This window comes from Merops nubicus, unplaced genomic scaffold (genome assembly GCF_000691845.1).
Source record: "Merops nubicus isolate BGI_N331 unplaced genomic scaffold, ASM69184v1 scaffold18, whole genome shotgun sequence".
NCBI lineage: Eukaryota > Metazoa > Chordata > Aves > Coraciiformes > Meropidae > Merops > Merops nubicus.
This window is the reverse complement of record NW_008627521.1, coordinates 31,885-51,882: the sequence shown is the minus strand read 5'-3', so window position 1 is coordinate 51,882 and position 19,998 is coordinate 31,885. Positions and strand designations below refer to the sequence as shown.

The 19,998-nt window shown below is 36.3% G+C and overlaps 1 protein-coding gene across 1 annotated transcript in view; it reads left to right on the top strand.

Moving 5' to 3' along the window:
• LOC103778718 (gamma-1-syntrophin-like) overlaps positions 1 to 11,942 on the top strand; it is a gene marked incomplete at its 5' end in the record, with an annotated part of 46,937 nt that extends 34,995 nt beyond the window's left edge. Inside the window, 2 exons of the mRNA XM_008946320.1 lie at positions 3,142 to 3,252; positions 11,784 to 11,942. Of these exons, the coding sequence (XP_008944568.1) occupies positions 3,142 to 3,252; positions 11,784 to 11,942 (270 nt within the window). The remainder of the gene's footprint in view (positions 1 to 3,141; positions 3,253 to 11,783) is intronic.
• Positions 11,943 to 19,998: the final 8,056 nt, after the last annotated feature.

Here is a 19,998-nt window from a genome sequence, read left to right as displayed (position 1 = left end):
AAATGTGTACAAGATACAGAAAATACAAGAGAAAGTAACCAAGTGTTCCCCAAGGTACTGTATTTTAAGAGTGATCTGACTGCTACTCACAGCAGTCTGCACCATCTTCTACATCTGCTACACATGCAAAATGCGCACTTCTATCTGCACAAGGCAGCAGTTCAGCTTCTTTGGCAGGAGACAAGAAATCTTACTGAGGAGTCTTACCAGGCATATGCTTAACTAATTCACCCAATTTTATTCATCTAGAATTTGGACATCTAGTTTAAGCTATGTGTTATACTTCTAATGTTCTGTGGTACTTTGAGATGTGGACGCGTCCAGAGCATGCCGAAATGAACCAGTGTTATCCTGTCCAGAGCATACCAAAATGAACCAGTGTTATCCCGTCCAGAGCATACCAAAATGAACCAGTGTTATCCTGTCCAGAGCATACCAAAATGAACCAGTGTTATCCCGTCCAGAGCATACCAAAATGAACCAGTGTTATCCCATCCAGAGCATACCAAAATGAACCAGTGTTATGCCAGTTCAAGCCAGGATGAAGGAACAGTTGTTCAGAAATTCTTTAGTACAAAAGAAGTAGCTAGGATGACTAGTTTGAATCTTTGAAATACTTTGTATTAAAACTCAAAACTTTTGACTTAAAACTCAAAACACTTCCCCACTCTTATTTTTACCAAAATATGCCTCCTTCATGTGGACATTGTTGGGGAAAAAAAATATGTGCAAATGTGTTGAAGAGTACTCAAAAGAAACAGGTAGTACTTTCACTTGGGAATCATTTCATGCATTGTTAATGGCATTTTAAATCCTTCCTCTTTAGACAAAGAGTGTTTAATAGTCTCTGCAAAGTATGCTGTTGAATTGTCAGTTCTAGGAAATCATTTTGATATCCTGATGGAAGAAGTGCAGTCTTGCTGAGATTATTCTCAAGAAGGATTTCATGCCCTCCTTCTATAGTCCTTATTTTGCAATGCATTGGAGTAACAGCCATTGCTAAGTAGGGCTCTGCAAAACCAAAGTTATGCATAAACTGAAGGGTGCTCTTGACTTATGCCTGTGGTTTGGTTTGACTGTCATTATCTTTTCTATGAATGGGAATGATTTAGTAGTGAAACAACATGGGAAGTGCCAAAGTACTGCAGTTCTGAACAGTTTTCATATTTAGTCGAACTTAACCTGATTTGGAATAAAGCCAGGTCTCCTGGGATTTTGCCTGCCCATCTAAGGGTCCTTGTTACTGTTGCACCTCTCTCCTGGCCTCGCCATACATCATCAGAGAAGAGAAAGATGATAGCTAACATATTTTTCTATTGTTGTTCTCCTGAGATAAAGACACCATCAATGCCTTTTGCATTTCTCATCTAGGAAATTACGTGCTTAAATAGATTTGCTGTTCCTGGAGAAAGGCAATGATCTTGATCTTCTGACAGGGTCTGTTGAGTCACATATGTGTGTAAAGAAAAAAAAAAGTCTACAATATAGGTAGAAAGCATGGCCACCTGAATGGTTGTTTTGGTTTGCTTTCTTAAATCACTGTCTACAGGACATAAGTAAAAATCATTGAGCAAACAAGGTGAAAGGAATTGCACACAGAAGTGAGGAAAGCTATTCTATTTTCTGTAGCACAGGTTGGTCATCTCAAGAGGACAGCGTTTGAAACAAATATGATATAGTTTCACAGAAATTGCCAAATTCCTCTAGTTTATCTGAAACAGAATATCCTTAACTCTGCTTATGGTAGATGGGAGCTCACCTGTCACATACACAGAGAATTAAAGTGGTACTGAGATGGAGAGGTTTTTATCTGGAAGTGGCAAGGATAGAGAAACAATTTTTTGGAAAATAAATTCTAGCACTTTCTTTGTGTAATGTCCACAGTTAAGATTCCATCCTTTGGGTATTTTTCCACTTCAGGTGACTAAGACAAACACAACTAACTTTATTTAGGCTGGTGCACATTAGAGATTTTTGCCAGTCATTAATATTAAGAGATCAAAACACCGTAAATCAAAGGGACCTGCACAAATTTAGGACAGTTACACATTTGACCTCCCTCATATTATGCTTAATTTCAAGTAGATTCTAAATTATTTATAGATACAGACAAAGGGCATAGATGGAAGTGTCATGCTATGCCACTGAAAGTAAGTCATTTACAAACTTAGACCAAAGAAAGTGGAACTGCACTTCTTGCCCTAAGTTTCTTTGTTGTCTAATGCATGTGAAATTAATAACTCCTCAAAATAACAGCACAATGTAAGTGAGGATGACCTTGTAATTATATGAAATACTCCTGAAGTCACAATGAAAAATGTTAGTGCTTCAAAATATCTGGAAGGTGGATGGAGGGAGATACCTTTAAATGGGTCTGAAAAGACCTGGAATAAAAAATAACTTTTTTCCACTTTTAAGCAATGTAGTTTGAAATGTCTTTCTTGCTTCATAAATCCATATTAGATATAAAAAAAGATGTTTTTCTAGCCAGCTGTAAATTTTATTAATTGCATATTTATTCTGTAATATGTCTTTTTTTCAACAAGACAATGTAATTCATATTCTAATTACTTGAAAGGCCACTGATATGCTTAGAATTAATGATGCTCAAATTTCTGACTAGAACTCTCGTAAGTAAAGTCAAAATAAGTTCTCATTACAAGGTTTCCTCTTATTTTATAATTTAAAACTAGTTTTTTTAAAAAAAATTTGATAAGCCGTTTATGTTAATACAGCTAGATTTTTAAATGTACAAAGAAAGAGAGGTCTTCTATAACAGGTTATCACTTCAGATGGGAAACCACAGATAGTCAGTGGAACAAATTCTCTGATTTTGGCATGACAATGAATTGTACTAACCCTCTCTGTCCTTTTTTTTTTTTTTAATTCAGGATTAAATACAGGTAAAGGAATTTCAGAATAAAGTTCACAAATATAATCTGACTGAACTCAGTCACTGCCAAAGTATAATATACCCATATGATCAAAGACACATCAAATAACACTAAATTGATTTAATGATATATCATGGTGGAGCTGAAAAGTCCCATGGAAGGATATCAGCTATGTCTAATACAGTTTTCAATGATAACTACACTGACTTGTGTATGGCTTTTTATGTTTCTTTCTTTCTTCCTTTAGGCTGTACTTTGGAGGTACAAGTTTTCCCAACTCAAAGGTTCTTCAGATGATGGGAAGAGCAAAATCAAATTTTTGTTCCAAAACCAAGATACTAAACAAATTGAAGCAAAGGTAAAAACAATTGTTTGTTTTATAAAGACAATGTACATTAAAAGCAATTATGAAAGCAACTAGGGAAACAGAGGAATAAATTAAACTACATTAGTTAGAAATATTAAATTAAAGCACAAAGAAATGCAAAGGATACCAAAGAAATTACAAGAAAATAGAAGTGATTCAATTGCTTGAATTTTTACAAGTTTAAAATCTTCTGAAAGGTGTAATTACATTAAAAAATAATAAAACCCAGGACTCGCTATATATGGTTTTAGGCATATGTGCCAACACTCCTCTTAATTATTTTGCTAAAGCTGGCTGAGAGTTTAAATGCCCCATTTTACACTCAATGCTGAAATGGTGCAAAATATGTTCTTAAGTCAATTTGGAGATAAAAGCAGAGGTCTAAAATCTGGCTTTATTTCTCAGGGGGAAAAAAAAAAAAAACCCAAACAACGTGGATTAACCATATATACCTGTACAAGACTGAAGCTTTGTGTCTCTGTGTCATTCAAAATTAGAAATGTTATATTTTCAGCTGTGCTTTAGAGTCAAGAGCTCATTTATGAAAACAGTAACCCTGAGAGATTTATGCTTAGTTTGATTTATGACTTTTGAGGGTGGGGCACGTACTGTCCCAGCATGTGTAAGAAGTGATCTCCCAGGATCTTTGATAACTGGAACTGCCTTAGAGTCTGAATTGAAGGTCTTTTTTGCTAAAATCCAAATTTTTGTGTAAACCTAAGGATTATTTTCTTGGCCATCTAGAAGCCTTGCTTTTGAAGCATTTACTATACCACTTTTCCTGATCGTGTCAGAGCACAAATTGCTGAATGAATGTGATAACAATATAGCTCCATGAGCAAAGAGGAAATGTTAAAATATTTTTTTTGTGTAAAAGAGCTAAATATGCACAACATAATAAAGTATATAAAGAAAAAAGGCATTGTATCAGGGGCAGTCATGAGTTTAAATGCAAATAACTACATTATGCACCTTTTTTTCCTTCCTGTCTCTTTGTTTGCTATTATTTTCTATCTAGCAACTATTTACTTGATTTTAAATGTTGTGCTCAGTACAGTAAAGGTATGTAAAAGCTCCTATCAAAATGACAGCAACAAAATGTGGTGGACTGTGGCTTTCAATACCTTCATCTTCTGCTGTATCTCAATGATAAATATTTTCCTACTTCTGATTTCCTTCAGAAATTGTTTCAATAGTACAAAATTTCTTCTCATCTCTAATAAGAAAACATAATCTAATGTCATGAGGATGATTTTCTCTTCAGCAACTAGTTGGAAAATTATATTATGCGCCCAAGCACAGATGAGGCATGAAACTTATCATTATTTTTGTAATATCTGTCTGCTATTGCCATTGTATTAATACATGATTTTAGCACTAAAGGAACTTCATAGAAATCCAAGAATGGGACAATGTTGCTGTATTGCAGTAAAACTAGAAAGTATTTTTAATACTTTTTTTTTTTAAAAATTTTAAAAAGAAAGTATGAAGTCTAGATTTTGAAGAATAAAAAATAGCTTTCATCAAAATGTTTTCAAGTTTTAATTTAAATCTGTCATGCAAATCACTTTATAAGTCTTAGAGATACCCTGGTACCTTTATTGTACCTATTGTTATTCTCACTTAAACTGAACAGAGCTTTATTTCCAGGAAATTTCATCCTTCTATCTTTTGTGAAAGTAGAAAATCCACCTTCTACCTTATGAAGGCAGAATATTGTATAAACTTGCTGGCATGTTTATTAATATGCTGTCATGCTCTCTGGTTGCTTCTCTTTATTAGAAATTTATACTGTTGCATTGATCAATTTGGAAATATATATATTTTTTTTTAACTTTTAATTCATTTTCTTGGTGATCAAAGCATACCAATCATATTATGATGAAAAAATGTCTGATTATCTTGTCTTTGGCTCTATGGCATTTATAGTGAGCACTTCTATCCATTCCAATTTGTTTACCTTTGAAGTATGCTGCTTAGTCTATGAAATATAGATAAATGTGGCTATAAAATGAATGCAAAGATGAACCATTTTTCAACTTTGGTTAGCTTAAAGTTCTGTGGATAGGTCCCTTCAGTATTCTTTAAGTCTCTCCTGGAATTAAAGCACTATTCAGCATGAGAAGAGGTGGAACAATCTAGCCTCTATTTTTTGGACTTTACTAGCATTACAGAGTTAGAGGCATAGCTATTTGGGGAACTCTTGACTCATTAGGAAATGTTAATCAGATATTCAGAAATGCTTGTAGTGCCAGGTTTCATGCATACTGTATGCTGGCTTCATTTGGTATCAGATGATGGGAGTTTTGTAAAACATCTGTTAAAGGTTGTGATGAATATTCATGACCACAGCTATCACCACCTATTAAATGCAGCTCTGTGCTTCAGATGGCCAGGAGACCCGCTGTTGTAACAGCAAATACAGCGTAACATAATTTTTACATGAAGATAATTTTTTTTTCCCCATTATATTACATGGGGAACAGTCAGAATATATTGAAACGAGAGCTCACAGTCGAGAACGAACCCAAAAACTCTGAGGAGCTACTGCCCTGACATATTTGGGCTTTTCAATTCTGCCTTCCCAAGCAGTAATGTGGAAGCAGGGCACAGCAGGCAACTTTGATGCAGCTTAAGGTAGTTGCTAGAACCAAGAGGGCTCTTTCCCTTTCAACACTGACTCTAACACACTTTGTGCAGAACATGCCACAGCATATGCATACCTGATCTGAAATCCTGCTTTCTGGCCTCCAAGGTCTATTTACCTCCATCTCCAAGTTTCAGCTATGGCACTGATGGAATGTGATAATGTATTTAATGCAGTATAATTCAGTTACTTTCTGCAAGATGAGGCGGTCTGGCTGTAGAGTTTTTTGTTCTTGTTCATTATTTTTTAAATAACGTTGCTTTTATCATGGTTGACAGCTGACTGAATATGAGCTAGCAGTGTGCCCAGGTGGCCCAGAAGGCCAACAGCATCCTGGCTTGTATCAGAAGTTAGTATGGCCAGCAGGACTAGGGAAGTGGTCGTCCCCCTGGGATCAGCACTGATGAGACTGCACCTCAAATACCAGGTTCAGTTTCAGACCCCTCACTAGAAGGAGGACATTGAGGTGCTGAAGTGTGTCCAAAGAAGGGCAACAAAGCTGGTGAAGGCTCTGGAGAACAAGTCTTATGAGAAAAGGCTGAGGGAAGTGGCATTGGTTAACCTGGAGAAGACTAGGCTCAAGGGAGACCAGAAAGGATGTTGTAGTGAGACAGGGAGTCAGTCTCTTTTTCCAGGTAACAAGCGATAGGATGAGAGGAAATGGCCTCCAAGTTGCACAAGGTGAGGGTTAGGTTGGATATTAGAACTTCTTCACTAAAAGGTTTGCCAAGCCCTGGAACAGGCTGCCTGGTGAAGTGGTGGAGTCACTGTCCCTGAAGGGATTTGAAAGACATGTAGATGTGGTGCTTAAGGACATGGTTTAGTGGTGGGCTCGGTACAGCTGGGTTTACAGTTGGATTCAATGATCTTAAAAACTCTCTTCCAACCCAAATGATTCTATATAATTCCTTCCTGTAAAAACTATGGGCTTTCAAAATACAAATGCTTTCTGTCTTCATTTACAATGCTGCACATCTTGTGTATCTCCTGCTATCCCAGATGTGTGTAATACAACATGTAATATCTATGCAGTCATATCTGTTAGCTTTAGAATATTTATTCATTATTGAGAGAATTAAGAGTGTCAGAATGCTTAGATACTGAGTTTTGATCCAGTTTAAATAAATTTGTTGTTATTCTGGAAATACATTGCTTGGAAAAAAAAAATTGCTATGAACCAGCATTTTAAATTTTAAATGTACTGTCTTCGTAATTTTACAGCATTTCTTCTGTGTTCTCATGGACTATACAGAGATATCATTGGTAATATTATAATAATTTAGAAAAAACAGGGGTTTTGAGGAAAAAAAATGCAGAGCTACATACATTCATCAGGCAGGTTTGGTTGGGTCTTCTTGAGAAATACATTTGTGCCATGGTTTAACCTCAGTTAGCAGCTAAACACGAGCAGCCTCTGCCCACTGTTTTCTCCTCCCCGACCCTGCCATGTGTTAGGGGAGGAGAATCATGAGGAAAATAAAACAAAAAAGCCAGTGGGTTGAGACAAGGAAAGTTAATAGAGCAATGCAAAGAGAGGCGAGGTAACAGTGATAATTTTAGTGAAATAATATATGAAGCAATTGATAATAAACCCCTGTACCCAAGACACAACTCTCGTTGCTCCAGCCTCACACCAATGCCACCTGCTGAAAACAGACTGCCCATGGCATGAGCCAGCCCCTCCCCTTATATAGAGGACATGATTGTCACTGTAGTATGGATTATCCCATTGGCTAGTTTATCAAGGCTGTGGCCACTTATGAACATTAACCCTATCCTGGCTGAACCCAGAACAATTTGCCACCAGCGTTTATATTCCTAATTGATAGAAAGGCCCTTACACTGAATAACTTGTATTTTATAATGCTGTCAAAGTTTTTTACAGTGTCCTTCATGCCTGTCTTAAAATTTAAAACAGCATGCTCTGAGATACACAATGTGTGCTGTGGATTTAGTTACAGCTTAACCAGGTGTACTTCTTTTCAGCTTAAAAATAATGTAAGATATTTAAACATTTTGATTATCCTCAGGTATTGTTAAAATACTGCTATTTTTTCTGGGAGACTTTGTACTCATGCTTTTTCTTCTCTAACTAATATTGTGTTACTATTAAGGTACAGAGTGTAGTATAAAAGAATTGTTTCCTTGTAGATTTAAGCAATTCCAGGATGAAAAAGCTGAACAGTAATTACCATAGGTCACACCAGTGGGTCCGTGGCAGGGGGCCTGGATGCAAACACCTGACTTTGAAGGTTTCTAAGGCAAGGTCTACGTGGTTTCTGAGACGAAAACCACTTAGGGGCAACATTAATCACCGATACCCCTTAGACATTCCAATCTGTAGGTTATTTCCCAGCTGTCACTCAGCAGGAGATATTGCACAAGTTTGCACAGTCAGACGGAATTTTTCTAACTGTGAGCTAGAAAATAGAGCTGTCGCCTTGGTAGGACACGGAGCCTACGTGTCCCCTTGTTCTTACTGAGCAGTTGGGGTTGGGTTGAAAAAAACAAGCACAGAAGGTCAAAGCTTTCTCCTTGCCTGTAAGACACAAAGGGATTCACTTAGGCACCTTCCTATCTAGTTGCCTATTTATTAACCTATTTGTTTAGCTGTAGTTTAATTATTCAGTAGTGTCTCTCCAATAACACAGCAGCTTCCAGAGGGTAACACAATCTCAGGACTGTAATAAACTCAGAATGCTGTGCACTTAAATTTTACCTGGCTAAGTATTGGACCATGGCAATAAAAAATGCTTTACAGTTTTCTGACAAAAATGAAGAGTATCTTAAATCTGTGAGATTTCATACATATGTATATATGATATAATATAGCAATATGTTTTGTATATAAAAATCATCATCAGTGCTCTTTTTCTTGTTACGTGGAATTTCCATTTCGACTCTGTAAGTAAATACAGCAATCAGTATTCTGTGAGCTGAGTCTCCGTGCCTAGTACAACATATGTATAACTCAAAAGCTACACTTCAGCCTGTGCTTTCACCTTTCTCAACCTGCAGGGCTTTTTCACAGCTCAACAGTTTTGTCAGAAAAGCTGAGGTGAGGTCACAGAGCTGTGCTGTATCAGGTTAGCTTTTATTCTCAGACTAGCTCAGTTCCTAAGATGAGTGTCACAAAAATCAAAGTGAATATAAAACTCAGCACATCAAGATGAAGATCCAATCAACTGTCTGCCTCTCTGAGTGTGGAGAACAGAAGAGGTCAGAAATATGGTACCAGCACAGGAAGAAGGGTAATTTCAAGGATTTAGCATTAGTACTTATTAATTAATACAACCTTAACAGCAATTCGTGCTGATCAATCTGTACTTGAAATGATCTTGTAGAAAAAGTATCTTGCATAGAAATCCAAAATAAGACAAATGGCCTGAGTTACTGCTGTTGTAATGTGAACAAAATGCTCACTTTCAGGTGTTTTCAAGGTGTCTTGATGGATGCTTGCACCATTTTCCAGACTCACATTTACACTCATTTCAAGTGTATTCTCAGCATATTCTCCAAAATGCTTTTTTTTTCAACAATTAATCCTTGAGGGCTTTTCTGTGAGCATCGCTGTACTCTTCAAATTTGTATCATCTTTAAGTGGATTTTAAGTATACAACTGTAGGATTTTCAGAGTGATTGCTCAGTTGCAGTGACTGCATTCTGAGTTCAGCTTTCTCAGCTGTGTAGGTTTGTGTGATTCAATTTTTAATTTCCAAATGTCTTGCACAGGGATTATCTGTTTAATATCTATTTTAGATCAGTTTCTCTGCTAATAGAGACCACGTAACACAACATTTATTGAGAGAACAAATATATTCTTCTATAAGTATTTTATGTATGGATGAAATGAAATATTTTTTCTAAGAATATAATGCACATTTACAAACTTATAATTGCTTGATTTTGTAGATGTATTTTTTATGTAGTTGTTTTTTAATATAATGCAATAAGAGGGTTTTGTTTGTTCTTTTTTTTCATCTGGGAGACTTTCTTTTTGTTTTTGTTTCCATCTCTGTCCTTTCAATCTGGAATTTCTTTGTGAAAGGTTACAGAAACACCTGTGATAACTATTGGTAATAATCGCACTAATGCACTGTGAAAATTTAGTGTCCAGTAGCCATAATTATGATAGCAAGAACTTTCAGCTAGTAGGGTTACCTAATTGACTTGAACAATTCTCAAACTGTAATATTTGTTTTAATAGGCTTATTTTGTTAAGGCAGAGGGGGACATGTATTTTTTCTGCGGATAACACATAGAATTGATATTACAAACATTTCAGTGTTCCACTAAATATTTATTCTCTCAACTTAAGCTTCAGTTTTATCTTTATAGTACCAGAATGATAAATAATATTATATTAATAAAAAGGAGTTAACTGATGAGTAACTTGACTTGAATGATTTGTAATCCTTACTCTGAAATAGCTTCCACAATTCCTCATTTCCTCATCTTTGAATTTCCATTGTTGTCCTATCTATGACAAAGTTTCTCATTTTGAAATTTAAGTGAGGAAAAAAGCTTTTGCATAGTGATAAAATTGCTCTTCTCTCAAAGTTTAAAAATGACAATGTCTCTAAACAGATTTTTTGAAATGGACACAGATGGCAGGTTTGTGAAACTTGGCATAAACTTTATCTTCTTTATTGCAAACTGGTAGTTAGGGGAGGTTAAAGAAGCTCATGGGCTGTTGTAAATTAATTTCTGAGCATGTCTGAAGGACATCTGCTCAGGCTGTAAGAGAGCTGAACAAAGCTCCACCCATTCAGTGCATCACTAGACACTCTGCACGTGCAGCTGTCTGCTTCCAGGCAGTTGTTCCCTCTCATACATGAGGGATTTGTGAATGTCTCCATGAATTACATGAAGCAATATCTTCCAGGAAAACTGAAGAGGCAGAAAATAGCAGGTTAACGTCATTTTGAGCGATTTAGCAATTTTTGTTGAATTTACAACATCATCAATATTCTTCTAACCAAAAAAGCAGAACCCTCGGCACTACGTAGTCCTAAAATACGTGTGCTGGACAGAAAGACAAATAGAATATACAACAGATATCTATCACTGGCTTCATATTATAGTCAAGAAATCTGTATAGGCAGTGAATCAAAGCAGAAAGATGGCAACTCTGCACCACCGTCCCTACACTTATATGTATCCGAATACCTCAGCATTTGCTTTCAAATACAACAGATATTTATTGATTAAATGCCAACTCCAAAACCACATAACCTAAAACCAAAACCTAAAAGCTATTGACAAAGTCAATTAGACACAAAGGAGGAAAAAAAATGTAGTTTTTCCTGTGCAGTGGTGTCTAAAAGAGTCACAGCTAGTCTAACCATATGTACTTTTTGAATATATGTAGGGTTTGGTTGGTTTGTGGGATTTTTTTTTAGTTAAAGAATCAGCATAGGTAAGATAGTAGCTACCAGTTTAAGGTGACATGATGAACAAATGTAATGTATGTGGAACTCAACAGTGTTGATCTTTGTGGTACATTGGGTATACATAGTCCAGAGATATGTAGGCTGTTATGGTGCAATCATTCAATTTCTATCCAAATTAATCTGCAAAAGTGCCAGATTTGCATTAACTGGAGGAAGAAAAAAAGAATACAGAAATGCAGTGTCACTTTCCTTCCCCTTTACCAGTAGGATCTCATATCTCTATGGAGGCACTAAGCTCAGAAATTTGTCCATCTTAGCTTTCAAACAAGTATAGACTGTCTAAGTCCCTCTAATGGAGAATTATCGGGCACATTAGGAGAATTGCATCAAGCTATTGCTATTTGAATAGTGATTCATTCCTGGGTATATGCTTCAGAGATGTTGTTTTATTTCATGTTTAATCTTTTTGTTTTCACTTCCAGGAGCTGGAGTTTTCCAACCTGTTTGCAGTCCTTCACTGTATCCACTCATTCTTTGCAGCCAAAGTGGCTTGTTTGGACCCTTTGTACGTAGGCAGTCAAGCCACAGCTTCTGCTGCTCCCACAACTTCTGGTACTGGCAAATTAAAGTATACTACTTGACATCTCACATTACAGCACTGCCACTTAACAAGACATAATGATGTATAAATATTCATAAGATACGGTGAGCCATGTACATGGAAACCAATCCTGGAGGCAAGACACCTTGCGGCATCAGCAGATAAATGGTCACGTGGGATCATAAATTCACCCCTGTTCTGCAAGACATCAGTAAAATAATCCTAGTCAAACCCCCAGAATAGGATGGATATGCTTTTAGTATGATCTATTTGTACTTACATAGTGCTTTAAGCAACCCTGGAAGCAAAGGAATAAATGATGAAATGAAGCACTTAAATATTTAATAAAATTTTCAAATTGCTGTAATAATAAACAAATAGAATTGTCATTTTCCTGTTTTCAGATGTTTTTAATAACAATATACTAAACTCTGAGTATGAACTTAATACCCAATCATTATATTATAAATGACATAAGAGCAAGCAACAAGCATATAGTCCATGATGACAAGGAGATAAGCATGAAAAGGCATTTGTGTAAGTGTCTCCTCAAATAAGAAAGCACTTTAAGCACTGTTGTAAATCCACGCTTGGGTCCATACGTGGAGTCGTGTTACTTTTTCTATTTCATTCTTTTAATCTAACAATAACAAGAATAACAAAGAGGTAGCCATATTGGACAGATACATTACAAAACAACCAAGAAAATAAAGCCACAAATAGGAAAACACCTTTCCATGAGTAAGTCCCTCTTCTTCTAAAAACAGTGATGTGAATTTAATTTTAATTACAAATTAAGTACAAGTGCATAAAATATCATATCTACTATATACTTCCTCCCTTCTTTTTGTCAAGAATTAAATTCTGTAAATCTAATAGTCATTGTTCACAAGATTTAGCCATTTCATTTGTTTCAGAGACAATCCACCTAATACATTGTTACCATGTTTAACCATGATTTCACATCGTAAGTAGAATCTCTGTTCCACTCAGGCTCTCAACAAAAGAGACATCCTACATCATGCTTGAAAAATTAGTCCACCCTTTGAATTCTTAATAATTCTTTTTATATATATATTGTTTGTAAAAGACAGGATAAATTAAGTAATCTGTAAAGGGATGGATGATAGAATGCATAATGTCTTTGAACGTTAAGAATATTACATCACTCTGGACCACATAACAGTTCCAGAGTATCATTTAATGATGAAGTCTGAGGGAGTTGTACATTTTAAATTAGTACCTTTATTTAAATGTTATTTTGCAAAATAATTTATTTTTGTGCTATTGCACACATCAGCGAAGATGGAAGAATGGTGGGAGCATGTGTGGGATACAGCTGAAACAACAGGAAAGGTGAAGGGTTTTTTTTGCTAGACCAATTAAGAAAACCTAAAAAACTTCAGGAAGAACAGAGAAGCTACCGTGTGTGCATAATATTTCAAATATTATTTTGTGGGATTTCTGTTTATTACATTGAAATCAAAACTTCTTTTATTTTCTTTTTTCTTTTGGTTTTTTTTTTTTTTTTTCCCCACTTGGAAGCATATGATAGGTAAGGGTTATGGACACTGCCTGCCTTGTTTAGCAGTAAGACTAATTCTGTCACACCCCTTTCTACAGATAACGAGAATTATAACTTCAAAAATGAAGCCAGAGGAAAGCTTTTTTGAAATGGAAACAGTGCAAAATGCCAGGCAGGGACAAAAGATGAATGAGCTGCAAGGGCAAATTATGGCTCTGTTTTTTCTTTGCTTTGCATTAGAAATATTTGGCTTTAGCTGATCTCGGTTGATACTAGTTCCAAATAATCTGCAAATCTATTTTCTGGGGACTTTTTTAGCACTTACAAATGTCTTTCAGTACCTACTTCTTATTTGTACACCTCCAAGGGTTACACATTCATTTTCCATGATAAATATATTGGAATGATGTTGTAATCCAGCTTTAAGTGTCATCAAAATCCAACATTTTCATAGTGAGTCTCATGTGTTTATTTATATTAACTGTCCATAAATAAAGGGGTCGCATCCTGATCCTTGAACGACACACGAAGCTACCGTGGCTGTCCATGGGATCTCAAGTTTGTTCCTAAGAGAGTACAAACCCCAGATATTTTGAATCCAAAGCTACAACAGTTGAAGGGGTTTAACGATGGTAACTCAGGCACTGTCCTTGTCAAGAAGGCATACACTAGAAACAAATTTTGACAGGACACTGACAACACTGAGAACAGAAGCCTGCTATCTGTTAATGACAGTTCCCCTCCTCTCTGCTCCCAAATCATCTCCCTCCTTTCAGTGCATTGCTGTGGCATTCAGCTATCACAGTGTTGGCATGTGCTAACAGCTCAGTAAAAGCTCTGCTGGTAATAGCAGAATCTAAAACTAATCAGCTGCCAGTTGAATGTTTTTCCTTTGCCCGTTTATGTTATGTGCACAGTTGTACCAGTGAAAGCAAGAGTTGTTTAAGGGACATTGTTTAATGGTTACATGAATGAAACAGTTACCTAAACCAGCAGAAAGTGTGTCATTGCAAATTGCAGTAGATTAAGGGATTTCATGGTATGAAAGTCCTCCCCCCCCCCCCGCCCCCAATCCCAAATTTATTTATTTCATGTTTAAATGCTCCTCATGCAGAACTGAGCTAATGATGTGAACTTTTGGTACTCCACCAGGGTATCCCAATGATCTCTGTCAAGTACTCTGTGTAACTGCTGTATTCATCAGTGAGGCTTTTGTAACCAGGCATTAAATATGCAACATTTAAGAGACAAAATTAGCCCATAAATTGATTTTTTTTTCCTTTGTAAACCCCTATATTTCAAAGAGCTAAGCTCGTGGGGGCTTAATCAATACTTTTAATTTCAAGAAGATAAAAGTAATGTTGTGAGAATGAAATGCTATTAGGGTTGTGTTTTGTTTTGTTTTGTTTTGTTTTCTGCCTGCCTGCCTCAGCTGCAGGTGAGCACTGGTTGGTAATGCAGCAGGGGTTTGTGCACTGACCTCACACAATATTCAGCAGTGACTGCGTCCAGACTTGCACTTTGAGAGCAAGTTGGCTGGAAATTCAGTCTTTTACCAAAGAGGGAAAATTTTAAACTGTGTTCTCACTAACCTTGAAATAGAAAAATATAACTTAAAGATTTATTAAATGGCTATATTTTTCATTTAAATACCTGCAGGAGATTCCTATTTAAAGCATAGTGAGCTTCATATGCATATGTCAAAACCCGGGCTTTATGTTGCAGCCTCTCATCTCACACATAACATGTAATGAATAGAAGTATTTCCTAAGTCAATGCAGCCCAGTGACAATGAAAAAAAATAATTATAATGAGCTATCAGCTTTTGCTGAAAATCTGTATGCAAGTGAAAGTAAATATTTTAACAAAAGAGAGCAACCAAACCAACCCGTAGCATAAAATGTAATTTGTTCTCTTTGTCATGATATTCTTAAATAAGTGTAATAAAAAAAATTCTTTATAGTACTGTGCCTATTGAACTCATGTTGTATATTATACCAAAAATATGTACTTTTAAGTATAATTAAATATATTTGATTTGTTTTTCTTTATGATGGAAATTTTAGATGATCTGACGTTCATAGAATGAACCATATGCTAGGTTATGGTGTTAGCATAATTTTTATTATGAAAGTGTTACCTATTTGAATGTCTGTTATTCTGGATTTCATCAGTGGATGGATACCTTTTGTTTCCTATATCTGTTTAAAAAATACAATTCCAGATTTTTCAAAAGAGCTTTGCATTCCAGTAGCATGAAGGCACCTTTGAAATAAAATCAGCATATTTTTAAATGTTGACCATTTTATTTTGTTAATTAAGAGCAGCAAGAAGTTTGTGGAGACAAACGAGTTGTAAGTGTGTTATTTTTTAAAACCAGCAATTTGAAGTTTTATCTGTTCAGACTAGAATTCATAAGAATGCAAACCAATAATATACAGTATCAATATGCTTTGAGATGAGAATAATGAAAAATACCATTTTCCAATTTAGTACTTGATTCCACAACAATATTTTGTGCACTTAGACTTTGACAGAACACCTCAAAGTGGACAGTTGAACATGAGTACGTAGCTATCAATACTTCAGCCTGGTACTTTAAATGTGATTTGGTTCATTCGATGCCTTAAGATGTTTCTTACATCAAACAAAATATTAAAAAAGCTGAATATCTAGTGAATGTACAGTTGCTGCCCTTAGAAATTCAGCATCTCTGCTACATATTGTCTGAGTACCTTGAAGGTTTCCCTATGCCAAAAAAGAAAGACCAATTTTCATTCTGGTATAGCAATTCCAATGAACCTTCTGGAAAATATACTTTTATTAATATTAAAAACTAATCCTCATGTTACACTTCCCATTTCCTTACAGGGTCTGGTCTCTGAAAAAGTGTAGTGTCTGAAAAATACTTTAAACTGATTTAAAAAGACAACCTCAGGTAATTGTGAGTGCATATTTTGGACTCGCACCTCTGACCAGTTCTTCGTGATGGGAAACGTGAGAGATTGACTCAAGGTCCTGAAATTTAAGTACATGTCGTAAAGGCCTAAGGCAGGACCTGAGGCTCTGCAAAGGGAAGTAGAAGGTAGGACTGTAGCTTAAGATCTCTGAAGGTGCATGTGTCTCTGTGTCTCTCTAAGGAGCTAGAGGTGTTTCCATATTAGTGTTTTCATTTTCAGGTCTTAATAGGTTTTCAGGCATACAGCCCAACTGAAATGAGTCTAGAGGAAGAAGCCCTTTGATGTGCCAACAGCCCACCAGAGCCTGGTGCCTGAAGGGGGATGCTGTGCTGTGCAAGGGGCAGAATGAAGCTGAAGAAGGCTGATGAGTGCCCAAGGCAGGTTATTTTGCATCACTTTTTCCCCCCTTACTACCCTGGGACAATATTGCCTGCAAGCAGGCTGTTCCATATTGGTCAGCCCTCTCCCCATTGCATCTTTCTCTCTGTCTACCACAAATATACACCTGTTTTCTCTGAGGTCCCCAAATATGCTTCCCTCACCCACTTTGCTCAGACAGATGGCACTCAGATGACACTATGCTTCTTACACAGTCAGGGGACAGTATTAAGGGTTATTAAGACGCAAGGGCGTCTGTGTATCAGTAGGAGTGCTTGAGTGTGTCATTAACATTCAAGTTAAAGCAAGTAAAGTCATAGCTGACCTTAAGTTCTTTCCTGTCTTGGAGGGTTCTTAAGTGCAGTTTTAGTGTTTTCCTGGAAGAAGGTCTGTAATGTCAGCACATTTCTACTTGGCTCCATTTTCAGGAAGTTTAGCAAAGATAGCAGTTCCTATTCTGTTTGGGTCATAAAGAAAAGCATAGGGTTACTTAAAAAGAAATTTCTTTTTGAACTCTGTATATTATTACAGTACTTAATCTATTAAAATACATTGAACAATGTAAAACTAAATGCTTTCATCGACATAACCTAGTCACTTTTCACTATGGTATACATGACTTCCACTTTCAACGACATTCTCCACAAGAACTCCAACTATGTATTATAGAAATTCTTTTATTACCCAGTATATACTAATATATGATGCATAGTGTGTGTGTATGTGTGTGTATATATTAGTATATACTAATGGAAGATATTCAGTATATATTCATGAAACTTGCATATTAGGCACAACTATAAAACAGAAGCATAAATCCAGGAAACTTTACATTAAAAAAAATTAATCTTATAATACTACAAAGAAAAATATGTATATTAGTTGAAGAAATGGCTATTTTTGCAGGATGTGCGCAATCTGGATATATGATAATAAACTGATAAACATTAACCAATTTCTTATTTCATACCTCCAGGAACTTTGATTTTTTTTAATTATTTCTATCCCTTTAACATTTTTGCAATACATGTCATGTTTTAATTTGTTATGGATAAAAATGACTGAAAAATGTAATAGAAAGTGCTATATATTTTATAAATATTAAAAGTTTAAGAAAATCTATTGAAATTATTTATTTCATTTTTAGTTAAAGTTTTGTGGTTGTTTGTAATATGTATTTGTAACAAACATAAGTCACCTAGTTGTTTAAGCTCATTAATGTACCACTAATAAAATGCTATCTTCTGTTTTGGTTTTGTTATGTTTTGTTTTGCTTCTTTTTGTAACGGAACATAACAGAAAAAAATAGAAAATAAATACTTTTTTAACTAAAGTTTTGGATTCAGTCATACAGTGTGAGTTTTGTATTGTTGTAAGCAAAGTCTGAGTGATGAAGAAAATAATACTTGAAGAACCTAGGGCAGTAAAGTTATTTCCCAAGACTATGTTCAACTGCTTATTCAGTAGAAATTATGATTCTTCCCTTGTACAGTTATTTCCAAAAGGCACGTCACCCACTGACTAGGATTTTGGAAGTTTCTCTCCCCGTCTATGAAGCTCACAACTACATTATTGTACCACACAATCACCAGACTATTTTGCCATTAACAGTTGAGTGCTCAGTGTTGGCTGAAAAGAACTTGGCCCCAACATTGCAGTGCTTGAAAGGTGAGGTTTTTTGTATATCTTTGAGATCAACCAACTTTCAAATGCTGTTGCAACTACTAGAATAAAACCAGCTTTGATGGGTTTGGTTTTGTTTGTCTTCTTCCCTGACTGAGGGAAGTGATGCTGGAAGAAGGGGGAGCCCCTGCTTTCACTTAGACACTTTTGTACCTTTTCAACAATTGAGGGTGAGAACCTGCAGTGCCCATCTCAGTGGCACATTTTTGGTGCCTTTCACGTGCTGTCAGTGCAGAGAGGCCAGGTGAGCTCCCTTGTGGTGGTGCTGCTGTCACCTTTCTCTCCCAGCCTTTCACAAGCAGTCACCAGGGCTTTTTTGGACCTCCATCTGGGGTTGCCTTCCTCAGTTCTGTATCCAAAGAAATCTCCCTTGCTGACCCCGGCCCTTTCAGCATCCTGAGGGGCAGGGGGAAGTTTGTTGTAATTATAAGTGTGATGAACACTTTGCACTGAAAAACTCCTCAGTCCTCGTTCCCTCATGTGGTTCAGCTGATGGGAGCTAGCAAACATATGTATCTCTGTCACATCTCTTCAGTTAAGTTCCCTGTACCTCGAGTTTGTTTTTATACTACATTTAAGTGAAAGGTATGGGGGAAAAAAAAAAAAAAAAAAAAAGAGGTGAGGAGAACTATAGAATATTACAGTTAGGAAAATCTTGGAAGTAAATGTATTGAAATATTGCAAACGTACAGGACTCCCATGATAGCTACCATTTCCATTTGCCCAATGCCATTTTATGTTGGGAGCATAAATTCACACAGAACAGAAAGGTTTATTCTGGAAATACCTATTTTCTTCTACATTACCAATCTAGCATGTTTTACAGCTTCCCTACAGATTTTGACCTCAAATGACAATTCTTCTAATCGATGTTTCCTAAGACACAGTCCTTCAATGAGGTTCTTTAAATGGATGGTAGTTATATTCCACCAGCTAACATACTTGTTCTCCAAGCCCTACAATTTATTCTTGCAACACTTACAATTAATTGTGGTCTGTTTACCTGCTGTCGTGGTTTAGCCTCAGCTGGGAGCTAAAAACCAGCATCCACTGCCCACTGCTCCCCCTCCCATGTGTTAGGGGAGAAGAATCACAAAAAAAAAAAAAAAAAAAAGTTGAGATAAGGACAGTTTAATACAACAACACAAATAGAGGAGAAATAACAATAATAAGGATAATACTAGTGGAATAATAAATAAACAGAGTAATAATAAACCCCTTGCCCAAGACACAGTTCTCCCTGCTCCAGCCTCAAACCAATGCCACCCACTGAAAGCAAACACTGCTCTGCAGGCCAGCCCCGCCCCTTATAGAAAGGGCATGACATCAATAGCATATCAAATACCCTATTGGCTGGTTCTGCTGTTTCTCTTGGCTGTGGCCCTCCCCAGCTGCAGCCTCACCCAGCTGTATCCCCTTGTGAACATTAACCCTATCCTGGCCCAACCCAGGACACCTGTACATTTGATCAGTAAAAGCACAGTATAATATTCACATCTTAACACTGATTACTAGTTACTAGTAATTACTATTGACCTTTGGAGGTCCCT